This window comes from Sylvia atricapilla, chromosome 4, assembly GCF_009819655.1.
Source record: "Sylvia atricapilla isolate bSylAtr1 chromosome 4, bSylAtr1.pri, whole genome shotgun sequence".
Classification (NCBI taxonomy): domain Eukaryota; kingdom Metazoa; phylum Chordata; class Aves; order Passeriformes; family Sylviidae; genus Sylvia; species Sylvia atricapilla.
In genome coordinates this window covers 36,768,931-36,796,404 of record NC_089143.1, presented here as the reverse complement: position 1 = coordinate 36,796,404, position 27,474 = coordinate 36,768,931, and the positions used below count along the sequence as shown (strand labels likewise).

General features: G+C 35.6%; 1 protein-coding gene across 2 annotated transcripts in view; it reads right to left on the bottom strand.

Annotated features, from left to right (window-relative positions):
• Nucleotides 1–27,474, bottom strand: part of GLRA3 (glycine receptor alpha 3) — a 76,704-nt gene that overhangs the window by 14,776 nt on the left and 34,454 nt on the right. For both annotated transcript variants that reach the window (XM_066316828.1, XM_066316829.1), the window contains 3 exons: nucleotides 19,087–19,310; nucleotides 16,226–16,308; nucleotides 5,950–6,087 (listed from right to left, as the gene is read on the bottom strand). In XM_066316828.1, coding sequence (XP_066172925.1) covers nucleotides 5,950–6,087; nucleotides 16,226–16,308; nucleotides 19,087–19,310 — 445 coding nt within the window. The remainder of the gene's footprint in view (nucleotides 1–5,949; nucleotides 6,088–16,225; nucleotides 16,309–19,086; nucleotides 19,311–27,474) is intronic.

Below are 27,474 nucleotides of genomic sequence, written 5' to 3'. Positions count from 1 at the left end.
TGACACTCTCTTCTTCACAGAGATAAAAGTAATCATAGTTCTTTCTTCTCAACAAAAAGTTAAAGACCTTTCTTTCAAAATGAAAAAATAGGTGGACTCAGGAAAGGGATTTTGTATAGATTGATGTAATATGGCTACTGCATCTTATGCTTTTGACTGCTTTCTAAAGTTTAATACCTTAGGTTCACAAGTTCTTACTAAATGGTTGTCACTGCAATGCTCTTGAGTATTCCTATCTACCCTCTCTACAAGGACAAATACTTACTCAAAAGAAATATCTGTTGCAGCCCAACCTACAATGAGGATAGTTCATGACACATTCCAAGAACGTGACACTTTCTGCTTTACTTATTACTGAAATGCAGCTAAATACTTTCTATTCCTTTGCCTTCCAGTGATAAAATATTTTAAACAAAAAATAAAATTCATGAATGATGTGTATGCAAAGCTCATTATTTCAAGAGATTTTACCTATAAAATTGTACCTGATTACATATAAGTAAATTTAGCTGAAATTATTTTCATACCTTTCTAAGAACTCAGGATAATAAAAAAGCACTTGGTAAGTGCAGTCTCTAGAAACTTTCCAATTTGCACTTAAATATAAATTGCAATTTGAGTGTATTTTGCTTATAAAGGTACTATTTTTTTTCTTCATCATAAGATAGATAAAACACCATATCTATCTTCATATAGCCTGAATAGAAATAATGATTTTCCAGTGTGTAACATATAGAACTGGACAAATTTTCTTTTACATGGCACTTGTCTATATATCTAACACCAAAATTCATGAAATTACTCTAGGAATGTAGTACCATCTAGTTTTTCTTTCAAGTCACAGTCTGGATATCAGCAGTATATTGGAAGAAGTCAGTGCTGAGGCTGACATCTCTCTTTGACTACAAAAATTCCTGGATGAGAAGGAAGTGTGTTTACATAGCTTTCTTTTGGAAAAAAAATACTCAAGCAGGTGGTAAACTTGACATTGGTGTAACACTGATAATGACTGCAGTAAAAGACAGTTGAAAATAAATATGGAAAATAGAAACTATTTTTTTTTCAGCTTGATAAATTTACATTTGCAGTTCTCATGTCTCTCAGAACGGAGAACCGAGCTGCACTGAGCAGGACATTTGTAAGCTGGAGAACCCAGCAAAACATCATGACAAAGGCAAATAAATGCACAGATGTCTGATGAGGATGTAATAGCTCCCTACCCTGATACAAGCTAGGGGTGAACTGGGTAGGCAGCAGGTCTCCCAGGCTTGGAAGCCTGAGAGATATCAAGCTGAACAGAAGTCTTGTGATGTGAAAGACTTGTCATGTGCTGCACTGTGTTAGCAGGGGCAGAGAGGGGAGAAGTATAAACTGAAGAGACATATTTAGATGTAATGTTTCCACTTCCAGGACAGATGATGAATTTCTATTCATTGAATCTTTAAAGTAGAATGCTCAAATTTTGATCAATGCAGAGCTGACAATTGTGGCATCTTTGCCCTTGAGAAAAAAGCCTTGTTGGAGTCAGACAGTGACATTTTGTGCATCTAGGGTTGATCATATCTTCAGCCTGCCATAGACTCTGTTTTCCAAAGAGTTCATAATTTCTGCTTTTTCAGCTAAGGAATGAGCAGCTTCAGAGATTTCACACCCATAGACTATCTCCTAGATAAAAAGTACAAACCTCCGTTTTGGAGAAATGGTCTATGGAAAAAAACCTGAGGGAATTGAAAAGACATGTTTTAAAAATTACTCCTATAGTCTCAGAAAGAGTGGTTTGGGTGTTTGTTAACACAAGAAAGGGTTTGAATTGTTGTCAGAGTAAGACATTGATGTTATGTCTCTTTTAATCACTGTCATCAAGCTGGAAGCAAAATGGCTGAATATAAGGCACTAGGTTGGTTGAAGATGAGACTTAGAAGGGCCACAATCTCTTAAAGGTTGTTAAGCAACCTTTTTGACTATGGGAGAACAGATGAGATAGTGAGAAAAAATTGTGTTTAGGATGTGCATATTAGGAAGCCAGAGGGGGAGTGTAGAGCTAAGAAAAATGCTGTTCATCAAGATCACAATTATCAGGAATGGTCACAATACAGAATCTATCAGTTCTGGTGGTGAGTGTAGCAGTCATAGCTCCACTATTTCCAGGACCACTACATCCAATTCTCTGACCCAAAAGGCCTTATTAGACCTAAGACAATTCTGAGCAGCATCACTCCAGTGCAGGTGTAAAGCATTATCCATGATGCAGGAGTAAAGCCAAGACTCATTTGTGCCCGTTAGCCAATGCTATTATGTATAAATTCATGCTACTGTACATGGGGCTTTTTGCAGTGGTGATTGAAATTATCTGTGATTGAAATAAAATTTAGGTGTTGCCCAAGGAAGCAATTAATGTCACATAGGAATTCCAAAGCAAGACCATCCTTGTAATGTATATGGTTCATGTGAGATTTTTCTGGTTGTTATGATTCTACTTCACTTTCCAAATTGGTCACTGCAGATATGCCTGTGGATGCAAAACATGAAAATTGTCAGAAATGCTGTTGTGTCACTTTAGAACACAAGAGCTGATGAGCCATTTTGCTGTACTGTTGCTGAAACTGTTATGTCTCTATATTTAGACAGTTTATTTTTTGAGCTCTGGTTACAGTGAACCATTTTCAATTGGGCATGAAACACTGATGAGACAGGCACTGATGAGTTTCCACATACTGTCCTGAAGCTTCATGTTAATTTGCTTCACAGGGAGAATTTTGGGATATTTTTTTTTCCTGTTTTACAGGGTGTCTCAGAAGAGCTTTCCATCCTGTGTTGTAACTGAATTTAATTTGAAAACTTTTCTTTGGTCACTTACTGCATACCAGCTGCAGTTGCTTAGCATTATTTTAAGAATTCATTTTATCCAATCTGCCATAGACCAAAGAAATAGACTTCACATCATGTTTTAAAAATTGCTTTTTGTAAATTTTGGTTCTTGTGGAGTATCCTGAAGGCATATCTGCCTGCAGTATCTCATTGCAGAAGCCTTAAGAAAGCACATTACTGATCAAAAAACATAGAGAAAATAGGTGCTGTTGTCTTTTAATATAATGTTTATAGGATTTTAAACTACAAACTATAATATTAATATTGATTGTAACAAAGAAATAAAAGGAATTCTTACTCTCCTAGAAACAAAACCCTTCTAATCTGCTTAAATTTGCTTCATATGAAAGATTTGAATTAAAAAATTACAACAACTGTGGGCAAAATACTGTTATCTCAAAGAGGAGACTATCACAATAAATGTAGTCCTTCATGGACCTTTTCTTTCTGATTTGCCCTGACAAAGTTTTGTACCTGTAATTTTGGTGCTGTAACTCAGAGCAGGCCACTCTGCTACTTCCTCTGGTGAGGACATACCCTTCCACCTGATGGTCAGCATCAGTATCACATTTTTTCCTCCCTGCCCAACACAGGCAGGTCCCACAGCTGTGCAGTTACTTCATTTTTTGCTGACATCTCTGCATCCAGGCTTCCAACTTTTCTGTGTTATCAAATGCCTTGATTTTTTTTTTTTTTTTTTTTTTTTTTTTTTTTTTTTTTTTTTTTGTGAACAAGTTAAATGGTCCAATTACTTTTTCAGTACAGGAGTGAGTTTCACCTTTCCAGGGCTGTGAGTTTCACTCACATCTTAGAGCATGCTTGGTCACAGAAATGCCATTTGGCCAAAGCAATACAGAATACAACAGGCTGCTGATTGGCCACACTGTCCTCTAGACTTACTGCAGTAAACCCTTTCTCTCACCCATATGTGACAGAATTACTTGGAGAGAAGCACACCCATAGCTATGTCTTGAGAACCATGAGGCCTCACATGCTCTTAATAACATCTTTTGCTCCTACTTCTCCACTCAGGTTAGGGCCACAGTGAAAAAACAATATATTAAATTGACCCCATGTAACCTAATATAGTGGGCCTAGGTGTAGCATATTTTCGTATTTTTCCTTAGATAAAAATTTATACCAAGTTAAATAGGCTGGAGACATAGGTTGTGAAGAAAAATGCCGTGTCTTCAAAATATTGAAAAAATGAACTTCTAGTCAAAATCACAAGGCTTAAATTCTGACCATTATAATGTAAGTTCTCAGAACAAATGAGTAAGACTATAACTTTGCTTCAGATGGAGTATTTGAAAATCACTGGAAATTGTGAAATTTTAAACCAGGTTTCCATTCAGTATCAGGCTAAGCATCACTATAATGTCTTAATTTCTCAGCGGTTTTTGATGCATCATTTTATGCAAATGAACTTTAGAAAAAAGAGCAGAGAACTCTGTACCATGATTTCTCATTAGTTAATATCATATACAGGGTATTGAATACAACTACACACACTCATTAAAATAGCGCAAAAGCAGGAGAATCCTAAAAAGAAAGGGTAAGTTGCATGGGTATCTTGAAGGAGATGGTACAAAAGAATGAAAATAGAATTTTCTTATTTCTCATAAGGATTGTGGTAGAAAGGAAAAAAGTAATAATAGGAATTTCTATCTTATCATTAACAAAAAAATGTCTGAATGAAAAAAATCCTCTGCTAGAGGATATGTATCACAAATATTAGAAGGTTTTTAAGAATTATCCAGATATTAGTATTTGTATAATGAAAGTGCATGTTAAGTATTTCCAATTTATTTTAGAAATAGTTCAAAATATCTCTATCAGTATCTTCCTACTCTAAATGGAAATTATGAGTGAACTTTCCTTTCTCTTAGGGCACCACTGTAGCTGTGATAAAACTCAGTGTTGGAAAGCATTCCTTCTTAATTTTGATTGTAGCAAGGCATTCCTTATGATAACCACCTATTTAATTTTCTTTCCCTGACATTTCAGTAGAATCCAAATGAATAATTCTAATCTTAAATTTTAAGATATGTTTAATCATACTGGAGAGCAAAAAGTAAAAGATATATAGATTAGAATGGAAGAGTTTAGCTTTTTCTTTTCTCAAGAGAATATATAAACTGCACATTCTTAAGCTTTTCTTTTCAAGATTACCGTGCTTGTGATCATTCAGTTATTCATATAGTTTTTCACAATTAAAAACAAAAGTATAATAACTATATTATTAATGTTAATCCCCTCCTTTTTCAAATAATCCCAGAGACGAGCTAAATATCTCAGTTCAACGAGGGCTTCAATTCAGTATCATAGAATCATAGAATTAGAGAATTATAGAATGACTTGAATTGAGAGACCCTAAAGATCACCTAGTTCCAACACCCCTGCCATGGGCAGGGACACCTTTCGTTAGACCAGGATGCTCAGAGCCCAAATCAACCTTGCCTTGAACACTTCCAGGGATGGGGCAGCCACAACTTCACTGGGCAACCTGTTCCAGGGCCTCACCACCCTCACAGCAGAGAATTTCTTCTTGAGATCTACACTTACTCTATTTGAGTTTGAATCCATTCATCCTTCTCCTATCACTGCATGCTCGTGTCTAGTTTGTACACCTGGCTATTGCACACAAAGAATCTTTTCAGCTCATTCACATTGCCCCCTTCCTGTATGAACTAAGGGATAACTTGTCTTGGCAACCCGATGTCCCTTTTAGCTGACTGAGCCAGGCTATGATTAGTGGATTTCAGTAGTGCTTCAGATCCCACATTGTAAGTGCGGTCATGGCACCTACTGAAAAAGTAAACCTCCTAATTGAACAGTTTCTGAATTATTTCAACTCTGTATTTTCTTAAGGTACCTAAAATTGAAGTTTTTTCAGTCTTTAGGTAGTTTTGGTTTGTTTGCCAGTTTTTTAAGACTTCATTACCTTGCACAATGCACCTGTATGTTTTAACCCTCTTCTGAATTCAGTGAGAATATTTAAAATATACAAAAATATACTCCAACTGTGACATTTATGATAACAATAAATAAATGTCTTTTCAGTTTTAATCACTTTCCTACCTGTATTGTAATGCTTGGTGCAGTAACATAAATCCTTTTCTTCTTTCAACAGAAACTGTGGCAGAGTGAGACCTTCTGCTACTTGAACCGCTCCCTTTTCTTGCCACTCAAAAATGAGATCATTCATTGTGTATCCAACTAAAACAAAGAAAAAACCCAAATAAACTCTAAGTCAGCTGCAAACTGTGAAAAGCAGTAGCATATCAAATTACAGTATTTTAATAAATGTTATAAAAAGGAGGTAATACAGAGTATTACCTGCTTGTACCTATTAATCACAGATTGTTATCTGCCATTCTATATCATACTGAATTGAAAGAGACAAAATGCTATTTTAAGAAACTCTTTTAAATCTTAATGATTAGATAGTCTATTAATGGTTTCAACAAAAGCATTTAAATTAGCTAAATATCCAAATCTCTTGGGTGTTTGGAAACAACTTTCTCCCCCCAACCCATGAAGGATAAAATAGGCCCTTCACATTCAGATCTCATCCTGCTTTTACTTGAGGTTAAATGTGGATTGTCAAAGTTATGTTTATGGATTTATGTCAATTTGAATGGCTAAGTGCAAATTGTTCAAAGACAACAATGAATTAAAAATTCTGCAGTAGTATTAGTTGAATTGAAAACCTGCTTTTCTCTGAAACTGGAACACATGGGAAAGCAATTGATTATAATCTTCTCATATTAACTGACTGTGGCATATAATGATATTAAGAAGCACTCAGCTTTGATATTCAATCTCCTGTACTTATCCATACCTCATGCATGTATATAAGATTAGATATAATAGCAAAAGACATACTAATCAAGGTGCAGACTTTGCAAAGGACAAGTACTTTTTCCTTCTATTTCCCTCTCTCAGATAAATATTTGCATGGGATATCACTGGGGAAAATATTCCTGTTTCTTCTGAATACATGTGATCTGTTAACTTTCCCAGACATTTCATTCTAATTTTCTTTCTAAATAAATTTTATCTGGTTATTACAACTGGAAATAAAAAGATTTCCTATTCTTATACAAGTTTAGAAGTTCCTTAGAAGGAACCAGAAGGCCAAAGGAGATTTTTTTCCATCTAATTTATATAGCTTTCATTTTCTTTGCAATATTTCCTTTCTCCTTTAGTCCAATATGAATAAACTGTTGAAAATAGCCGGTTGAGAACCAGAAATTCCTTTAATCTTTTAGTAATAAATTACTATTTAAAGTATATTGTTCAGAACCTTCTAAGAGTAACTGTCTGCCCAAAATTACTGGTATTTTGAGTTTCAGCAAAAAAAGTCACCTCTTTGCTGTGTGTACATAAATCTTACCCCATTATACTTAGTGACTTCTTTACTCTTTTAATACACCTATAAATGGCATTCAGTGACCTCATCTGCTGACCTAAAAACTGAGATGCATTTTATCTTTTCTGATCTATCTAGGAGCCAGGAATTAGTGTTTATAAATGTAAAAATATTTTGAACACTTCTTCTTCCTTCTAAAGTCTTGGTCTTTCTTTTGGGGAGAACTTTTAAACAGGGTATTCACAGGATCCCAGGATGATTGTTGATTTACTTGGCACTTTTTTTGAGGCTGGATGAATATGACAAAAATGAGACCACCATATCCTTTTAAATAAGTACTTAAGATCAGACATTGCTCAAGCATATATCAAATGTACAAGAAAACACTTTCTTTTCTTATTGATTGCATGATATTCCATAAACACAGTTAAAATTCACTATTATATGTCATAAACTGTGAAAAATCAGAGGTATGTATCTTATTAAAATTTGCATGAATTAAGACAAGAAGCAGTTGTGTGTAAAGCAGATTACCACTTGAAGCATGTAGATTATGGCCAGAAGTGGTATTCCCTGAGTAAAACTCATTGAACTGGCAAGAAACAACTGCTGTGTCAAAATGTATTTCACTAAATCAGGTTCATTCATCTCTAATGCATGCTTTAATTTTGATTTCCTGCTCTGCTCACTAATTCTTCTATAATGCAATAGAGTACAAATAATAGCATCATATTAAAATGCTGCTGTAGTAATTAATTTTTGTCTATTTTACAGTTTAAATGTCCAAATATAGCATTAGCATTCAAAAGCATAACCTCAGTTTTATAAGTCAAGGTCATAGGCATAAATGAAAAGTGTCTTTAAATATAAAGAACTTAATGGAAATGTGAGTTTGTGTTATACCAAATAAATTTAAAATAGTATAATGTTTCCGTTAGTATGTTAAATTACATCAGCTTGAATAAAATCAAAAGAAAATATCTTTCTTCAATTAATTTTATGAAGAGGACCAGCTGAATCCTGAAGTATTCTGAGTGCTTAACGCTCAGAATGTTCATGACATTGTGTGCATTGTGCATAAGGTGAAAAAGACATTTCTATAGAAATCACTCTTTTAAACAAGGAGTCGTTACCATACTGTAGTATTTATTTACATAGTATCTAAACTATTACAGTTTAGATATGTGGTGTTATATATGCAGTGTGCCTAAAATACAGACCCCTGGCATACTAATTTTGGGACCTCTGCTGATTATTTGTAATAACTGTCCCTGTCCTGTTCTAGAAATACTAAACTTGAAGTCCACCTGAGCATTTGGTTCTTGGCTACTTGCTACCTGATTAAATGTGCATTATCTTTAAAAGAATTAAAAAAAAAAAGTCATTTGGAAACAGAAATTTAACTAAAAGTCTAAAGGCCTGTTGCTGATACTGGTCTGTCTTTGAAGATTAGAAATACACTGTGTGTATTTTTCAAATGATGTATGAGATAAAAAAATCTGAGAAGTTGTGTTCCATTACATGGTTATCACTGTGCAGATGGAGAAGTGAAGTGTGGTCCTGAGATGTGAAGGCTTATTTCTGAATGGATGTGTGGTTACCTGTACAAACTTGTGCTGGATGTGTTTGTTATATTGTTAGACATATTATGCAACTTGTAAGGGCTGTACTGAAGTATGTAGCATTTATAAAGAACAAGACATTTCTCTTTAGGGCCTATAAGGGATTAACCACAACCCAACATGCTATTTAGCCTCTAATTAAACCACAAGTTTTCCTTTTTTGACTATGAGGTGGTGCTGGTGACTCTTATAAATTGTTACCAGATATTTTTATTACCAGTGACTGGGAAGTACAGTGTTATGTAGAGAATTCCTAGTGGATAAATTTTATTGTTGAAAAAAGGACAGTCACTAACCTAGGTAGTTAATGAGGATGCAGCTCACTGGTGCAAAAAGTGAACCTTTTATTCTACATGAATAGCTGTAAACAATGGAGGCTATAATCTAGCATGGTCTTCAGGACCAGGCCAACCTAAACTAAAGTCAACCAGTAAATCTGAAATCTGAAATGCAGTGTACTAGAGTTTGGGTTTGCAGGGCATGAATCAAAGTTGGGAAAGGAAGTAGAGGTGTTAAATTGTGTTTTATGGGACAAACACCAGCTTCTGTGGCTGAAGACGACGGCAGTTAGAAATGTATTTCTTTTTGTCTGGCTCCTGTGCAGTACTTGCTCTTACTTAATTCTATAAAGATAACACTAATTATACAAAATCTAAGTGGTATCATCATAGAACTATAAAGAAAGGATAGAAAAGAAAACCTTGTTATGTTTGGACAGTGGTGCTAAGGAGTTACAGGGTTGGTTAAGTTATACTAATACTCTCTCTCTTAATCAAAAGTCTGAGGTCTTGCACATCTAAAATGTATAAGCAGGCAGCAAATTGTATGGCAAAGGCATCATCCCAGGAGGAGAACGTTTCCAGGGGAGTATTTATCAGGAAAATTCAAGAACTGTGTGAATGCATGGCAGTGTAGGCTCTGTGCAAACAGTTCTTTTAAAGAGACAAGTAGTTTTCAGGAGCCTGAAGTCATTCCAGGTAATTAGCTAATGAAGCATATACAGGCAGACTGAGAGCTCTGCCTGAGATGAATATGACGGACTAGAGAAACTAAGTAGAATTTAGAATTTAATAGAAGGGGAGAGGGCCTGAAACAATTAGGAAACTTGGATTTGGTCTGCAGAAATATTATTTTAGAAAATGATGTGCAACAGAGTTGATAAGTGTGACAAAATGAAAGTAAAACTGTCCCAATAACAGAGGGAGAAAGTGGAAGAGATAAGGATTTGATGAAAAGTACTTCTCGGGACTTTTGCCTGGAATAGTTGATGGAGGGTTTTGAATAACTGGACACCAAATAAAATTAAATTATAGTGGTATTTTATTTAGTTGGTATAATCTATACAAAACTCTGACTGATGGTGGACAAGAAAGACATAGTAATTTTAACCTTTAGACAGCACTGAAAATTGTTTAGCTAGAGTGAAAATTTTCAGCATTTTTCAATTACAGGCTTCAGGAAAAATTTCTGGAAAAAAGAATGTGATCCTGCTGAAATATATCTAAGTAAAAAAGGGTATCTACAATGTCTTGAAAAAAAAACCCAAGCTTTTCCCTTGGTCTGACTCATCTTTCCCAGAAAAAAGTTATCTTTTCAAAAATATTGTTAAGAAGTTGTTATCAACACTCATGAAGTTCCTGAAAGAAAGAATTAGACTTTTGGGTCTGTTTTGGGTATGTTTGGGTTTGGTTTTTTTTACACTACCTTTAATAATAAATATCAACTTTTCATTCATCCAATTTTGAAAGTATAGGACTAAAGGACTAAAGCCTGCCTTAAATAAATAGAGATCCATTCAATCCACATCAGTCTACACTACTCCATAGAACTTATTAGAACCAAGATACTTATATCAGTTGCATGCTAAGAGTAGGAGGATTTTATTACAGCTAATTCAGTATCAGTAGTAGACATTAAAAGCCCATTATCTCATAGACAAGACAGTGAACATCCAACAAGTTTGTCTTGAAGAATTATTGAAGTGTCTAACATCTCTTCTCCAAGGATAACCTTATTACAGAAACACGTTATTCAAGGCAAGCAGCTCCCCTGCTCCTTTAGAGACTCTACACCTTTGAACCTCATTGTTTTGGCAATTCCAGCATAATTCCTTTATCTCATCTGCTCTCACTATTTTATTTGCTTTGTCCATCCACCTTTAGCAGCACGCATACCTTTCCAAGCCATGAGGAATCTTGTGAGCCAGCTGAATATCAATATATCCTGTAAATTTTCTATTAATTCTGTTTTATTACAGGAAGGCTGTGCTTTCCTTGTGTCATTTAAAAACACCTACAGGTATATTAAAACTCTTTTCCTCGTGTACAATAAACAGACATGTGTACAGCATGAAACAACTGAGCAGAGTATCTGGCTTTTTTGTGAAAGAGTTTAGTTCAACTGCAGAATTTATTTTTATTTTAGTCCCAGTGATTTATCTCAATTCCATTCTCATTTCTTTAATTTTTAGTAAGGTACAGGTCCAAAAGTAACATTGGATTTGGTCAGCAAGCCCATCAGTTCTTTAGGTCTTCAGTTGAAGCAAGAACTACAGTCATGTAGAGTAGGGTTATTCCACTATTCTTCTGTTAGGCTTCCCATCAGTTTGCCTCCAGGACAGGCTGCCTGCACATTACTGCTCCTAAGAGCATGACAGGCATTTGAATTGTGCCCTAAATTCCCAGTAACACAGCAAGGGGAAGATATGACAGAGCTAACGAATATGGTTTTGGCTTGAGGTTAGAACAAATTTTTCTACATTATGCACTAAATATATTAGCTTCAGAAATGAGCTGTGATTCATTTCAAGGCTAAATTTGTGCTGGAGCTCCAAGAAAGCAGGATTTTATTCAATGTACTTCTGAGCTGCTTTGCAATGTGTCTGCCCCTTGGACTGCCCTACCTGTCATTCAGAAGGAATCTCTCTCTGGGGAGTTATAGGTTTATTCTTCTTAGCCTGAATTTTGGAAAAGAATAACATTTCAGCTCAGCACTCTAGTGCATGTCTCAATCCTACTAGTCCTTGCTGAAGCCTATAGGTGTTCAGCTATCACTTTTATTCTAGTTTCTGTATGTCAGCAGCAGCTGTACAGTTACTACTGCCCTTTCACCCTGCGTGGGTCAGGAGCTGAAGAGTGCAGGTATTCTGATCTTTGCAGCTGTGTGTCATGTCTTGCTTCAGACAGACACAATAGCTTGAGTCTCCCATCTGCAGAATGAAAACCACAGCCTGAGCAGCTGACAATTTTTGTAATGCTGAAATGCAAAGGAGAGAAGCAGTATGGTTTCTACACCTTCTGCCACAGACAGGCATTGACCTAGTGTGTCCACAATTTCTGTCGTTCAGGTAGAAACCTGAGGATTCCCTGGCAGATGAGAAAACACTCGAGTTATTTTATCTTTCTAGTGTTTTCTTGGTTCTGTTGTGGAAAAGGAAAAATGTGCACATACTTTTCTGTAATGCAGTACCTTGTACTGCTGCAGCCTGCATACCCATCTTTTCACTTGTACAATCTCCAAATTAGAGAGTGGGGCAATGAAACTGTGCAAATAATAACCATGTAGCACAGAGGGAATTTTCTTTAACAATCCAGAAGACAAGAACATGATTGTTTAGAAAGACTAAAATGCCTCTGTAAATCAAAAGGGGGAAAAAGGGGCCACTGTATAATTTAAAAATAAACATCAAATTAAAATTATGGGGCAAGAAAGTGTTTTATGCCTTACCTATGTTGCTTTTCATAGTATATTTTTTCTTTTGTAGCTTAGTCTTTTCAATATTCTTTGAAAATTCAGGAATATTAAATGTCACATGAAGTTATAATTGTAATTTATGAATAAAGGAATGCTGTGAGGTAGAAGTGAAACTTAAAAAAGAAAGAAAACAAGCTTTAGCATATGAAAGAAAAACATTTCTTTCCTGGGAGACAGGCCACAGAAATAAATATGTATCTAGTTGACATTCTTTGTATCTTATTCAAGCAGAATAAAACTAAAATTATCCCACATGCCTATAGGCTGCCCTGGTGTAAGGCACAGAACGGTAGAAGGGATTATTTCATATGTGCATTTTCATTTGTTCCCTTTCTAAGATAAAAAAGCAGCTCATTCTAGCTGCTGAGAAATCATTTGGTAAAATAAATCCTTTAAAATAGAAGACATTTCCACTTAAATATTTTTCAGACACTTCATGATTTAATGAAGTACTTTTACCAGGGGCAAATCCAGCTGCTCAGACTGACCTTGGAGAAAACACTACATGAGCCAGCTAAAAATACAGATATCATTTGAGAAAAAAAGCTACACATTTTTTTCTCTTAGATTTTTTTCTCTTAGACTCTTCTATGATGGAACAGCAGTATCAATACTGAAGGAAAGGATTTAACACCAAAAGAAATTGCTACTTAAAGAAGAGACAAAAGTCAGGAGATGTCTCTTATAACTGTCAGTCTTTGCAACCCAGTGACAAGATGAGTAAAAGAAAGATGAGTGATTTATTCTAATTTGCTTCAGTTGCAGGAGCAAGGCTTGCAAGATCAGACACGGTTTACAGAAACCGTGAGACAAATGGGCCTTGTAAATTCACAATGTACATTGTCCCACAACAACTTGGCACTCTGCAGAAAAAGCAGCAATGATCACCACTTCAAACAGAAACATCTGGACGCATGACAACTGCTGTTTTGCTCCTGCAAACACTTTGGTTTTTATAACATAGCCTGGTGGTCAGATCATTCACTCAGGACATGAGAGGACTGTGTTTTCTGTTTGGAGCCCAAATGTCTCCCACTTCCACAGACAAGGAATTAACCACTAGGGTTAGTGCTTTGATCCCTCTGTTTACATTGTCTCACTGTGCACCAAAAAATGCAATGCAGACAGCCAGGGCAGAGTATGACACTGTGGCCTAGAAATTAGAGATGCTTGGGTGGATTCAGGCTCTCAGGGTTATGTCAGTTCTTACCTCGGGAGATTTGATGTGAAGCCTGGGAAAATGCCAAATGCACCCATCCTCCTTTTTTCTTCTATAATTTTAAATAGAACTGGATGCCTTTTCTTAGCCAGAGAACCTGAAATTTGAATGTTTCTGCTCATCCTTTTTTTAAGTTTTGGAAATTGGTCAGAGTTCACTGTCATATAAACTAGCTTTTTCTTTTTTTTATCCTGGTTATTCTTCTTCCTGGCATGTAGATATTTTTTGCAATAGTTCCCAGTTTTCTATTTCCTTTCCTGTACAGTGAAACTGGCTATGGACAAGTGAATTCCTGCTCTCAGAGGTCTAAGATCTTGGAACTTAGGTCACTGTACATATCTGCTTTAGATTTGTCCCAAAACAATTTCAGGGAACTGCTGCCTTGTTCTTGTGAACCTAACTGGTTATTCTGCTATCAGACATGTAAGCATATCCAGACCTCCTGCATGCTGCACCATTTTCTGCCTCAGGCCATCATTTTTTCCCATAGTCTGTTTTTTGATGTCTGAACTTACAGGTAAGATAGAATTAGACAAGGCAATATGGGAAAAGCTTTATTACTTGTAACTTCCTTATGAAATCAAATTTGATCTCTGTGAATAAGGAATTTGAAGCAGCCATCTGTATTTTTCTTCAGCTTTTCTTTTGTGAGAGCTGCCTCTCTTTACCATGTGAATGTGCAGCTGGGAATTTACTCCCACTGAACTCAATGATTAAAAACAAGACTTCAGTGAAAAATGTTCTGCAGGAAAACACAGTAGAACATCTACAGTGCTATTCAACTAATAAATGTTGGTTCCCTGTGGTGTAGTTTGTGGGAATTGTGTGCTCCTGCAAGGTTTCTCTAAAGCAAACCAGATGCCTGTTTGTTCAAGAATGCTCAGTTGTTGTCTGACCTGTCCTCACAACAGCTGAAAGAGAGGAAAAATGAAGCTGAGTTTTATGAAGCTGTTAGAGCAGAAATTTTATAACTTTTAAAAACATTTTTTAATGATCTATTTTGCTTGTTCAGTCAAACACTATGACTCTTTGAAGCATAATTGTATTTAGTGAGTATACCTGCCATCTGCCTGTACTCTGATGCAACTGCCGCCTGTTAACCTTTTGTTTAGTCACATTAATTATACAGATGACATAAGTTATCAGTACGACGGTCTGCTAAGACTGACTGTGGAGTTCCACTCAAATCCTGGATGTATCATATTGTCCCAAATTCCTTGACATTTGCAGCAAATAATGATCTCTCCATTTTAGTCAAGAAAATTTCTACTGTCATATTCAGCTGTTGTCCTCATATTGAAGGGTTGCTTCATAATGCTACCATCTGTCCATTGTAATAAAAGATATATCTGGCTTTTATACTCACCCTGCAATATTCTATAAAAGCATGCCATAAAACAAACAGTTCTGACATACTGACTGATAGATAATTATCTCCCCTTCCCTTAGGTGCAGCTTTGTTCCAGTAAAAGAAGAAAAAACTTCCAAAAAATGCATTAATAAAATTATGTATGTTGTGTTTCTGATCCATTATATATTTCAAATAGTCAAGTATATTCATTCTATATTCACTGTTCTTTTATTTTTGAAATATTTTATTTATTTGCCCTAAAACTGTAAATCTAGATATTTTAGATGAATACTTCTTAATCTGTCTTGTCCCTGTCATTTATTTTCACAAACTTTGGATTGCTGTAAGCTTTCAAAAATGCTTTACTTGATTTTATTTTTGTTCTTTGCATCATTAGGAGGGTTTTTCTGCTACAAGTCTCTTTCAAATTACTCTCATTTTAAGGGAAACAGCAATTCCCAAATACTTCATATAACAAGGAAAATGAAAATATAATGCATCAGACAGAATAGTTGATTTCTCCTTTTGTGAGTGTGTTTGTGCCTTGAAATGGCATAGCTGCTTTCCACTTTCCACCCTCTTTTAAGTACCAAGATATCAAGGTAGATGTTAAGTAAAATATATCATATGTTAGAATATAACAATTTTATTTGACATAAAATCCCATAAATCACTTAAAGTTATTTTTTTGTTTCTTTATGCTCTCCCATATTATTCACCTCCTGTATGTGTGAACACAGAAACAGTTATGGTGAAACTCTATATGCAGAAATTTTGTATAAAGATGAACTGCCACTGGGTATTTAAGCTTAATGGTAAGTTCAAATTTACACAAAACTCTTGATTTTCAGTTCAAATAGGTATGAAAGAACCTCTTCCCCTGGAAATCATGTATATTTCACAGATTCTCTTGATCAAATGGAAGATTAATTATGAAAACTTGTTCTTATACCACTACAAGGGTTTTTCCTACATCCTGTATAGCTGTTGTAATCCCTGCAAAAGTATGTATAGGATAACACATTACGCAAACTTACAGCTTTCCAGCTGCATTATACATGTTTGCACATCCATTGGAAAATTTTTGAGATCCATCGGACAGGAAAGTATTAAAGTCAATCTGAAAGAACACAAAAAACCCATTAAAAATATAACCCCCCCAAAAGACACAGAACTGTGCAGGAAGAATGCATGAATAAAATGGAAGCAATCTGAAATAGAATACTTTTCAATAGAAAGCTCTCAAAAAAAATCTCTATTAGCTGAATCCATTTAACTCAGCCTGGTATGACAACATGGAAAAAATTTTACAGGCTTTCAGAAAAATAACTTTTTCGTAGCATTGCCTAACTTAATGAGAAGTCTAAAGGAATGCAGCAACAGTGTGTCTTTTTGTGCTACCAGCAGAATTATTGCTCTGTTCCAGTATTTCAAATCCTTGGCACAAAAACTTACCCAAATTTGCAAGAATTTCATAACATATGTCAGCTGCAAATCATGGTGGAAAAGTGGTTTTGTGTGTTCCTGTCCTAAAATAAGGTGCTTAAAATGTCAACACAAAGGTTTAAAGAAACTTTTTGTGATATTGATGGTAGACCGAAATATGCCTGTAATTTTGAACTGTAGATGTGCATCAGTGTTAGTTCTAATACTTCCTGTGAAAATTCTTTGCAAATTATAGGCAAAGGAGGTATTTTTAAATTTTAAATAAATACAATAAATTATCTTTTGAGTAGAACTTTGCCCAAGGATTAGAAAGACGAATTTATAAGAGATAAAGGCACGTTTTCTCTCCCTATCCATGCTTAGACATCCATTCATCATTCAGGGCCATGACTCTACCTTCATTAACCAGTTCAGTTGATAGAATGGCCTACAAAAACATAAGGAGCTTCAGTTCAATTGCTTACACATAAGGCTCTACCAGCATAGCTGTGCTCTAATCCCCCTCTCTTGTAGCCTCTCCTCTGTTTTTGGCACTGGGGCTAAAGGAAAGTGGACAGCAGCTGGCAAGTATGACTGTATATATCTATCTATATCTATATAATCTATCTCTATCTCTATCTCTATCTATCTCTCTCTCTCTATATATATATATATATTTTTTTTTTTTCTGACCAGACTTCCTTGATTCATTGTTGCTATAATTTCTGTTTAACCAGACAACCAGACAGTGACAGAGCTGCATGGGGAGAATTTGAGGAAGGAAGTCAGACCCATCCCCTACTCCCATGCTGTTAAAAATAGTTCCAAAGGCAAATTCTGGCTAGTAGGCTGGTAAGACAGCAAGTCATTTCAGAGGGGTCTGGACTTTACTTTGTGCTTCAGTAAATATTTTAGTGTCTTATATTAAGTATTCATTGAGTTGGGAACTGTTAGATTTCATTATTTTCTTGTCTGAATTACTACAATGCAATTAGGGATGAGGAAAAATTAGGCAATGAAAGAAAGAAGCAAATTTAGAAACTACTGGTTCTTTTTCCTTTAAATAGCAGCACACTAGCAATTAGCATATCTTCCCTTATCAGAAGGTCAATTCACTCAAATGCACATAACTAAACTAGATGCCAATTATACGATTTTAAATCTGTTTTAGAAACTGTAATGGTTCTTAATTAAATCAAGGCAACATAAACTTTCTGGCTTCATAAGAAACAGAGGAACTATCTGGTATCTGCTTTCAGCACAGCTGAAAGCTGTGTGCTGGATGTGTTTGGAAGGAGTAGGGCAAGGCAGGGAGTTATTTGATTAGAGTGGAACAACAGCCAGTGCCTCTTGGGGTGACTCAGCCTGCAGATAATTGATTTAGATCTACTTTCTACTTGAATCCTTTTAACCTACTTTGAATCTGTTTCTAGTGACAGAATACATGTGACACTGAAGATTGATTTTGTTCCCAGGTGGGCAGAGTAACCTCCTTTTGGATATGAAATCCTCACAAGATTTTTAACCCAACCCTTTCTCCTTGTGTAAGCCTAAAAAGTGCTGCTTTGATCACACTGGAAAGAAGGAAGGAGGAAAGAGACTCTCTTGCCACTGACACATCCATGCAAGTCATAAAGTTTTCTTTTTCTCCAGTGTACAAACTGTTCACAGATTCCTGATGTCTCTTCAAAGAGTCTAATTAGCATTAATTCAGTGTCATAGAAACATGCGAAGCAAAACACCGAGTGAACAATAGTATATTTATTTTGGAAATACTAACATTTTAACAAGTGAGTCACTGCTTCAATACCGAATCTATACTGTGTCTAGTGGGGCATTAGCATTACTTATGTGCAATGTGTTTCTCATTAGATCAGGTTTTTCAATACAGTGGTAAAATGCCTACTGATGTCTGCATTAAAAGGAAAGTGGTGGGAAGAGGAGTGGAATAATTAGATTTTGTCAATACTTATGATTGCTGCTTTCAGCTTCTTAAAACCTTTTCAAAAATTTACTTTCCAGTTTTCTCTCCATCTCCAGCAGTAAATGACTAATGTCTAAATGTCATAATTCCTCAAGCAGGCCATGTTTTCATGTGGAAGTGCAACTGCAATATCCAGAAAGGGGGAAGAGAAGTAACACTGGATTGTCGTGACATTGCAGGCTATAGACTCAGGAACTCATACATAGGCCAACTCAGATTATAGTACTACACAACTGTTTTTTCTGTGCAGTGTGCTGGTTCCTCTAGGCTCAGTACCTGTACGTTGAAATGGGAAAGACACTTTTACTTTTACTGTGTGCATGTCTAATGAGAGATCATTTTCTATTTTAATATTAGCAGTGAATGTTGACAAAATTTTGCATTCACACATAATAGTTCTGCATGACTAGCAACTGAATATATGTCTTAGCAATTCCTAATTATATTTTGAGCTTCTATCTAAAAAAAATCAGTAGATTAGAGACTCACCTGATGGAATAAAGTACATTTCCATTTTTGAAAATCCGCAACAACTTATTATCTGTTGTAACTTCATGGAAGTTGGCACCTTTTTCATTAGCAAAGAACAAGTCAGGTTTCCAAATTGAATCCAGCATGGATGGATCTAAATCTAAAGAGTCATCTGGATATTCACTGTATGCAAGACGTGGATCATTCCAATTCTGACGGAGAAAGATGTTCACTCGGTAATCCTGAATAAAAGAGAAAACAAGCACAGCTTTATCAAGCATAGGGATTTAGCTTTTATTTCATTTCTTAGCCATGTAATCCCCTGTCCATCTGTGGATGACAAAAGAATTACTTAGCTGAATGCCAGAATGATACCTATTTATATTAGTGGGGACACAATGGGTAAGAATAAAGACGCATTTCAGGGCAATCAAAAAAAAATCCTCAGATAAGGAAATCCAACCTCCATGTACAGTTCATATAATTCCATATAACTCTACCCCTATCACAAATTTGTCTTGAATTTGAAATGAGAAGCATAAAAATAGTTTTATGGTGTAATCTTTTTCTGCTCAAACTCTCACAGGGGTAATCCCACTTCCCACTTTCTGTCAATGAGAATCTGTCCCACTGCAAGGGAAGCTGAATTAATTTTTCTCTCTCTCTCTCTAATCTTTACTTGTTTTAGGCCCACCACATAGGCTTTCTGTGCCTCAGTTTCCTAATGAACATTATGTGAGCAGTAACTTGCCATACAGAAGTCTGAGGAGAGAACATATTCCTTCCTCCTCTCTTCAAATAGGGTAGAGACCATAGAAGTTCTTATATTTTAAATTATATATCTGAGGTATGTCTATTTACTTTACTTTTTTGAATAGAATATGAAGAGTTTATGGACAAGACTAGTTGCAGATCAAAGGTCTTCTCAGACGTGTGAGACAGAACAGGTGAAAAAGGTATAGCAGGAAGACCAAATGAAAAGGGAAAATGGAGAATGACAAATGATAGAATCCTTTCAAGATTATGTTAAGTTATTCTGTACGTCAGTATGAGTAAACTTTATTGGTTTAAGTTGTTTCCAGCTTTTAAGATGAAAAAAAGTCCTGGTTAAACTTCTCACTGAAGCAACAGGAGCTATTTTTCATTGTTCTCTCCCTTGAAAACTCTGCCTTAAATTGGCACTCATTCACTAAAAGCAACCAAAAAACTAATCTATCAAAAGGAAAGAGATGTATTTGACTGCTATTTTATGAAGGACAAGTATCCATCATCTGAGTTTATAATTGCATGTTATGAACTCAAGGTCTAACTGATTTAAACAAGTAGGGTTGTTCAATGCAAACACAGACACCAGAATCAAACTGCCTGAATTGATTTGTTATCCTACAAAAGGGTCTATATTTTCATGTGCTATTTGCCTGAAAGGATGACTCCTAATTCAAATAGGAGTGGCAGAAAGGTTCCTTGAGGGGAGGGAGAAATCATCATTTCAGTTGTGGTGACTTCCACGGCCACATCTGTAACATCAAGGCTGCCACTATCTGAACAGCTGCTGTGCCCTGGCTCCACAGAACGAGAGCGGGACATGGGGCTGCACTTGCTTCACCATACTTCAAAACCTTAGCCACAAGGTTAGCCTCCCTAGAGGGTCAGGATACTGCTCATCTGCTTCATAAGGCTCAATAAAATAAAAACTGGAGATCAGCTAATTGCTCTTGGCTGTCCATGCCAAGGCCTCTATGGACCTCAGTACTAACGTTTTGATTAGTAATTTCCAGCACACGGTAAAATCTGAAACACTTACAGAATATTTTGATTTCTACTTCATTATACTTGTACAGATAGAACTATATTACCATAACATACAGAATGTAGCTTTATGGAGATTTTTGCACAAATCCTCAAGATACTAATATCCTAACTCTCACTATTTCTTTAATGCATTTTTCATATGCACTGTATATGGAATCCTTCTAGACCTGAGAGATTCCAAAATATGCCTCTCATTTGAACATTGAATATCACCTTCTCTCATAATTTTGGTATACTGTTATTTGAAACAGATCTTTAGAATTTCATGCATAAATTACAGATCTCTCACTGTTGCCATTCTAAATATTATTATAATTTTGCCTACCATATACTCCTAAGTGAAATATAGACTTGTGTTTTGTATAATGCAGTCAAATGATTCCTCATTCACTTGTTTAAACTATAACAAATCTTGATCTTGTGGAAAACTTTTCTTTGTGTGTTATCTATGACATTTGTAATGAAAGCTCATTTTCACTGCTGTACAAGAAAAGCTTATATGCTGCAGAACATATTGATTGTTTTAATTTTTACTGCTGAGATTTTCTAAAGTTATTGTCTTGGTGTCTGAAAAGCATGGAACTTGACATGCTTTTATTGCTGCCTATAATTAGACAGGATGGCCTGTGGCATAATATTACTTTGTGGTAATGACATCTTTCCATTTTAAATTTATTCACTGTTCTTAAGCACTATGGCTGTACTTTAGGTAATTAATTACTTTGTCCAAACTGATGGAATTTTCTTGTTTTCCTTTACACAGCTGAAAATTTCAGACTGGACCAAAAGGTTTTCAGCTAACGATTTCAATATGCCTTTGGTGAAACTTTTCAAGTACAGAAACTCAAATAATTAAATTAAAGTAAGCCACTCAAATTGTCAAGTCATTTTCCATGCAGGTTACCCATGCCATAGCAAAGTCAAAGTAGGAGAATAATCTTGAGATTCACACTCACATTTGAGAAATGCAAATGTAGTTTTTGTATTCTGAAGGATTGCCTTTTATTTCCTCATGCTTAATAGTCGGAATTTCATCATTACTGAGATTACTTATGGTGTAGCCTTATCTGTTCAAAACAATATGTAAAATAAAGTGTAGGGAAGAATGATACAGGACTGGACAGGGTAGTCAGTTTTGTGAGAGTAGACATGAAAAGTTGGATTTGTTTAAACTGATAATGTAAAGGACTTAGTGTTATGAATTTATTACTTGATTGCTTTCTATAAGTATGTCCAATGGAAGAGAGAAAACCCTTAAAATCTAAAGACAAGAATATCCTTCCTTTACTTTCAATAAATTTAGATGGAATTGAAATGGTTCATCTATTTTCTAATGCTAACAAACACTGGTGGTACTTTCATTGGTCTTACTTATTATAGCAAATAAAAGGGTTATATTTTTTTATTACATCTTAGCACTATTACTGGAGTACTGTTTGAAGTTCCTGTGTTCCCAGTACAAGAAGGGAGCTGTTTGATCAAGTCCAGAGGAGGGCCACAAAGTTGATAAGAGGACAGGAAAACCTCTGCTATAAAGACAGGGTGAGAAAGTTGGGGCTGCTCAGCCTGGAGAAGAGAAGGTTGAGTGGAGAAATTTTTTACTGTGAGTGATGAGGTAGTGGAAGAGGCAGGTTCTGGATGCTGCAAGCCTGGCAGCATTCAAAGGCAGGTTAGGTAAGGCCTTGAGCAACCTGGTCTAGTGGGAGATGTCCCTGCTCACGGCAGGGAGTTGGGACTAAATGATCTTTAAGGTCCATTCCAATCCTTTAACATCCTATGAATCTATGATTACAGGGCTAAACTTCAGCAAGGATAGTGCATATATTTATGCTGCTTGGCATTTCAATTAATGAGTGAAAGCCAATTGCAACAAGCTCCATGCTCCACCATTAACTGTAACCCATTAATCTGTCAAAGATTTACCATAGCAGCTAAAGAGAAATTAACTGTGATTTAAATCAATTGCTTAGTACTTAGCTTTAATTGACACATTAAATCTGTGTCAGAGTACCAATATTTGATTAATGCCAAACATCCCTGAGAACATGTTTTTCTGTACTGAAGAGCTGTAGGGCATTCATTACAAGAAGCAATGCAGATACACTGTTAATTATGATAAAGAGTTTGTCTATGACACAGAGAATCCTTCTTGGCAATCTGTTGCTGGACATTTCCATAGGTGGAATTTCTCTTCCCGGAACTGATTTTGGCAGTGAGTAAAACTAAGGATGTCCTTATTGTTCTGACTCTGGAATTACAGAACCCACAGAGAGGCTGAGAGCAACTGCAGTACTGTACCACTCCCTTAGTACAATGCAACTTTGTGAATTTTCTAGAACCACATGATCTCTCCCTCAGACAGCAATGTTTTCATGGATGTGCCTTAGGAAATGACTTCATTTTGCAATTTTTGTTTCTAATCCTCCCACTCCTGCAATTTCACTGTATAAGGAAAAGAATTCAGTACCATATACAAACACATGGAAAACTTTTCTGTCTGGTCCTGCCTGAAGTTAGTTGGCTAAACACTTTGTGGGTGATTAGGATGTCTAGATTTCAGCCCTTGAAGGCTGAGAATGAGCAGTAAGGCCTGTTCAATTCCTGGATAAAAGCTCTAATCCTAGTCTAGATTGAAAATTGTGGGTGCTCTTTCTCCCTCCATTAAGTAGGACAGCCCAGTTAGATTGGGGTTTTTTTTTGGTAAATTAGTTTTTTGGGGGTTTAGTTTGTTTTTGTTTGTTTGTCCTACATTTCAGAACTAGTAGATATCCAGATGGGTGTCCTGTGAATGGTTCGATTAAAACTTTATTTCAATTTTGTCTAATTCCTTTCAGAGTTTGACTCCAATAACTATCCTTATAAGTAATAACAATAAGTAATATTGTTATTATGTAATAACAATACTTATATTGAAGTCAATACAACTAGAACTCACTTGACAAAGAGCTGGCTAAAACTAGTACTTCAACATTGCTACCAGTAATGTCAGACCTCTCAGACTTCCTTACAAAATTAAAATTCAGAGTTCAGCAAATGAATACAGACACTACTTCTGCACATAGTGCTCTCCCTAGGTAAGGCATATGCTTTCATACTCCTGGATTCTGAAGTGGTATGGCTTCTGTTAGCATTCTGACTGGCACAGATGAATGCTTCTTACTTTATTTACTTCTGGGGATAAGTACTACCTTATTTGCCTCCAATGATGGAGGATGAGAACTGCAATGATTATAGTTCTGTCTTTGCCTTAGAGAAAGTATTGGGTCATTTAGAGAACGCTTATTAACACAGAGCTATTAGATTCTGTCATTCAAGCCACAGTTAAAAAAATAATATAGTCAGTAGTTTCTGAGACAGCTCCTTGATTTTTGTCTTATGTACTCCCTTGTCTCTTTTACAAAACATTCAAAATCAGTTGAATTCAATAATGTGCTACAATATCTACTTACTTTCTGTACCTTTTAGGGCTAAAACATTGCACATGAATGGGTTTAGTTTGTTTTAGCATTATATTAATTTTTTGAGTTTATTATCCATAGCAATACTAGATTTTAGTTTCTGTGCTCACATATAATCATCAGAAGTCAAAGGTAGTTAATATCTAGGATCCTTATTCTTAAAAAGATTAATTATAGTACTGACATAATGTATAATAATGTTTGTTGTCGCTCCTACTGCATGTACTAGAATATTTATTAATTCAAGATTGAATATGCTACTCCCATGTTTAATGAAAGCTATGTGTTCTTAAGTCCTAATGCATGACACTAAAATCACATTTTGAATCTTGTCCAGTGTAATTACTTCTTTAGGCTTTAGCTCAGGAGCTTTTAAAATGTTTGCACTTTCAAGCAGTAGTAGAAGGGATTAGATGAAAAAGGAAATGACAATTACATGAACAAAAACATACACTAAGTCTCTGTCTTCATTTGGTCCTTGCCATGTTCTCAGTTGACAAAAGATCCTGTTTTATTTTCTGCATCAAATCCCTGAAGATTTTTTTGCTCTAACAGCAGAAGGCACTTCTTGCTAAGTGAAAAGTTAAGTTTTTCAGAGATTATTCATCTGTTCACATGACTTTTTGGTGCTATATATTCCATTTTGTTATAAATTAATTTTATGCTAGCCCTTTGAATATGAAAGGTTTCAATGATACACTGAATGGGCTAATTTTATAAATCTTTACTGAAAACATGTATTTGAATCATCCTCTATTTTGTCTCTTCAGAGAAATATAACTGAATTAGATCAAATACAATTTTGGGAATTCTATATTAAATTTTCTTGATGTGTTTCTTGTGTTGGTAGACAAATAGAGCATTGTCTAGAATAGGGTAAACAAGGTAAAATAAAAGGTAAAGATAAACCAGGGCAAGCCCAGAAGCAGGGCGTGCTAACTCCTATAGTCTAAACACCTGCAAAAGTGGCCTATGAGAAGGAGTGTATTTCTAATTTTAAACAAACTTGATCAGATATGAGTTGACCTTAAATTTACTGATAAACATGAAAGGCAGCGAGCGGTCTATTAAGAAAATCATGTCGGTTTAGCATTTTTACAATGATAGCAAGGCAACACATAAAATTTTGTGTATTTGAACTGTACCAATAGTGAGGAAAAAGAGAACAATTTGTTTGTCTATCCGAAGACATTATCTAATGGCATCTGAAAATCCCTAGGATACTTTGCCTTTTGGCTGCTGGTTCAAAAAGCTGCATGTCACCTGCAATCCTGTGATGTTTACCTTCCCTGACAACTCAGGGAGTCTTAGGAATTTTTAAAGCCACACTAAATGCACTTGGGCAACTAAATAGAATTTTAAAAGCCACAAACTCCATTCAGTATTGATTTGCTTAGCTGTTCTTTTAATGAAGAAGTTAACTTTGTGTACAAGTACATGTGGGTCTAGATGAGTAGTAAGGGAGAATTAAGCAATGTCAATTTTATGGGCTTCCATGAGGTCCTTGATGAAAGGGGTAGAAGTAAAGGTTAAACTGATTAAAAAGTGAATCCTTATTTTAAAATATCTCAAATACCATAATTTGTAACACTATGGTAATACCAGAACACTAGTCACAGGCACAAATCTAAAACATTTTCCCTACATTTTGCTAAGCTGGAAAATAGTCTTTTATCCTTGTAAGGTTTAGTATAAATATTTAAAAATTGAAGCAAAACTATCCAAAATTAATGAAATAATTACCCAGTATAAAATATAAATATATAAATTGAAAACTCTGCTTATATTTGTGTGTAGTATATATTTTATACATTTATATATTATATACATTAACAAGACATAAAAATTATGTACTTAATATAGTCAATTTTCTGAAACTGTAGAGCAGCCACATTCACAAAAAATAGGAAAAATATATTGCAAACAAGGGACCTAATTATGGCTGACTAGAAACATCAAATTTTCAGTATTCTATCCCTTCAATCCTACCAGGAGTTAAGTAGCTAAACTCTCATTCAGTTTAAATCTTTTAAAAGAAGATAGAGGAACTAAAAAAGAAGATTGTGAGAGATCCCACATATTGTAGCTTACAATGTTTGTAGATGGAAAGCAGACTAGAAATCTTCTTTAACTAATCCTGTTATCCCAATAAATTAGCTTGCATATGTTCCTATACATTTACAGTTTGAAAATCCATTAACTGAAAAAGAAACCTGGTGGCTGAAAGATCAGGCAATGTAAAGACTGCTTATTTTTTAAAGCAAGGGAATAAATTCAGATTCTCCAGGAGTGTTTTTGAAGATTAATGTCTTATCATCAAAAACAGGTAAACAAGAAATAATGAATACCTAATTTTTCTCAGTTATGTGCGTACAATACATCTGTTTTTAATTCACCTTCAATATCTTCATGGTTGTAATAAAGTTTTAGGTCAGTATCTATTCACACTGCCTCGGTTTCCAGTGAGAAATGCCTTGAGGAGGTGGCTGCCTGTTTGTTTTTTTTTTTTTTTTTGGGAAAGAAAGATATGGTATTAAATTTGCTCCTGGGCAAAATTAAATTTTAAGCCTAGAGGCTTGGAAGTTGGATCTGTCTGAACTCTAGAGAAGGCTGCAGCTTGTTTGAGCTGAGGTAAAATTAATTTACTCCACAGTGGCTGGGGCAGGGCTATATTTTGATTTGTGCTGAACACAAGGGCGATAATATAAAGGTGTTCTTCTGTTATTGCTGAGAAATGCTTTAACAGAGCCAAAGCATTTTTTGCTTTTCCAGCTGCTGTGCTGGTGAAGGGGCTGGGGGTGCATGGGAAGCTGGGAAGAGACAGAGCCGGCATGCCTAACACCCATGCCATATGGCATCATGCTCAGTATATATTGGGGGGAGAAAGGGGTAGGGGGACAAGAAGGAGGAAGGACATATTTGGAGTGATGTTGTTTGTCTTCCCAAGTAACTCTTACGTGTGATGGAGCCCTGATTTCCCAGGACTGGCTGAACACCTGCCTGCCCATGGCAAGCAGCAAACTCAATCCTTGTTTAGCCTTGCCTGTGTGCACAGCCTTTTGCTTGCCCTATTAAACTGTCTTTATCCCAGCCCACGAGTTCTCTCACTTTTACCCTTCCAATCAATTCTCTCCCT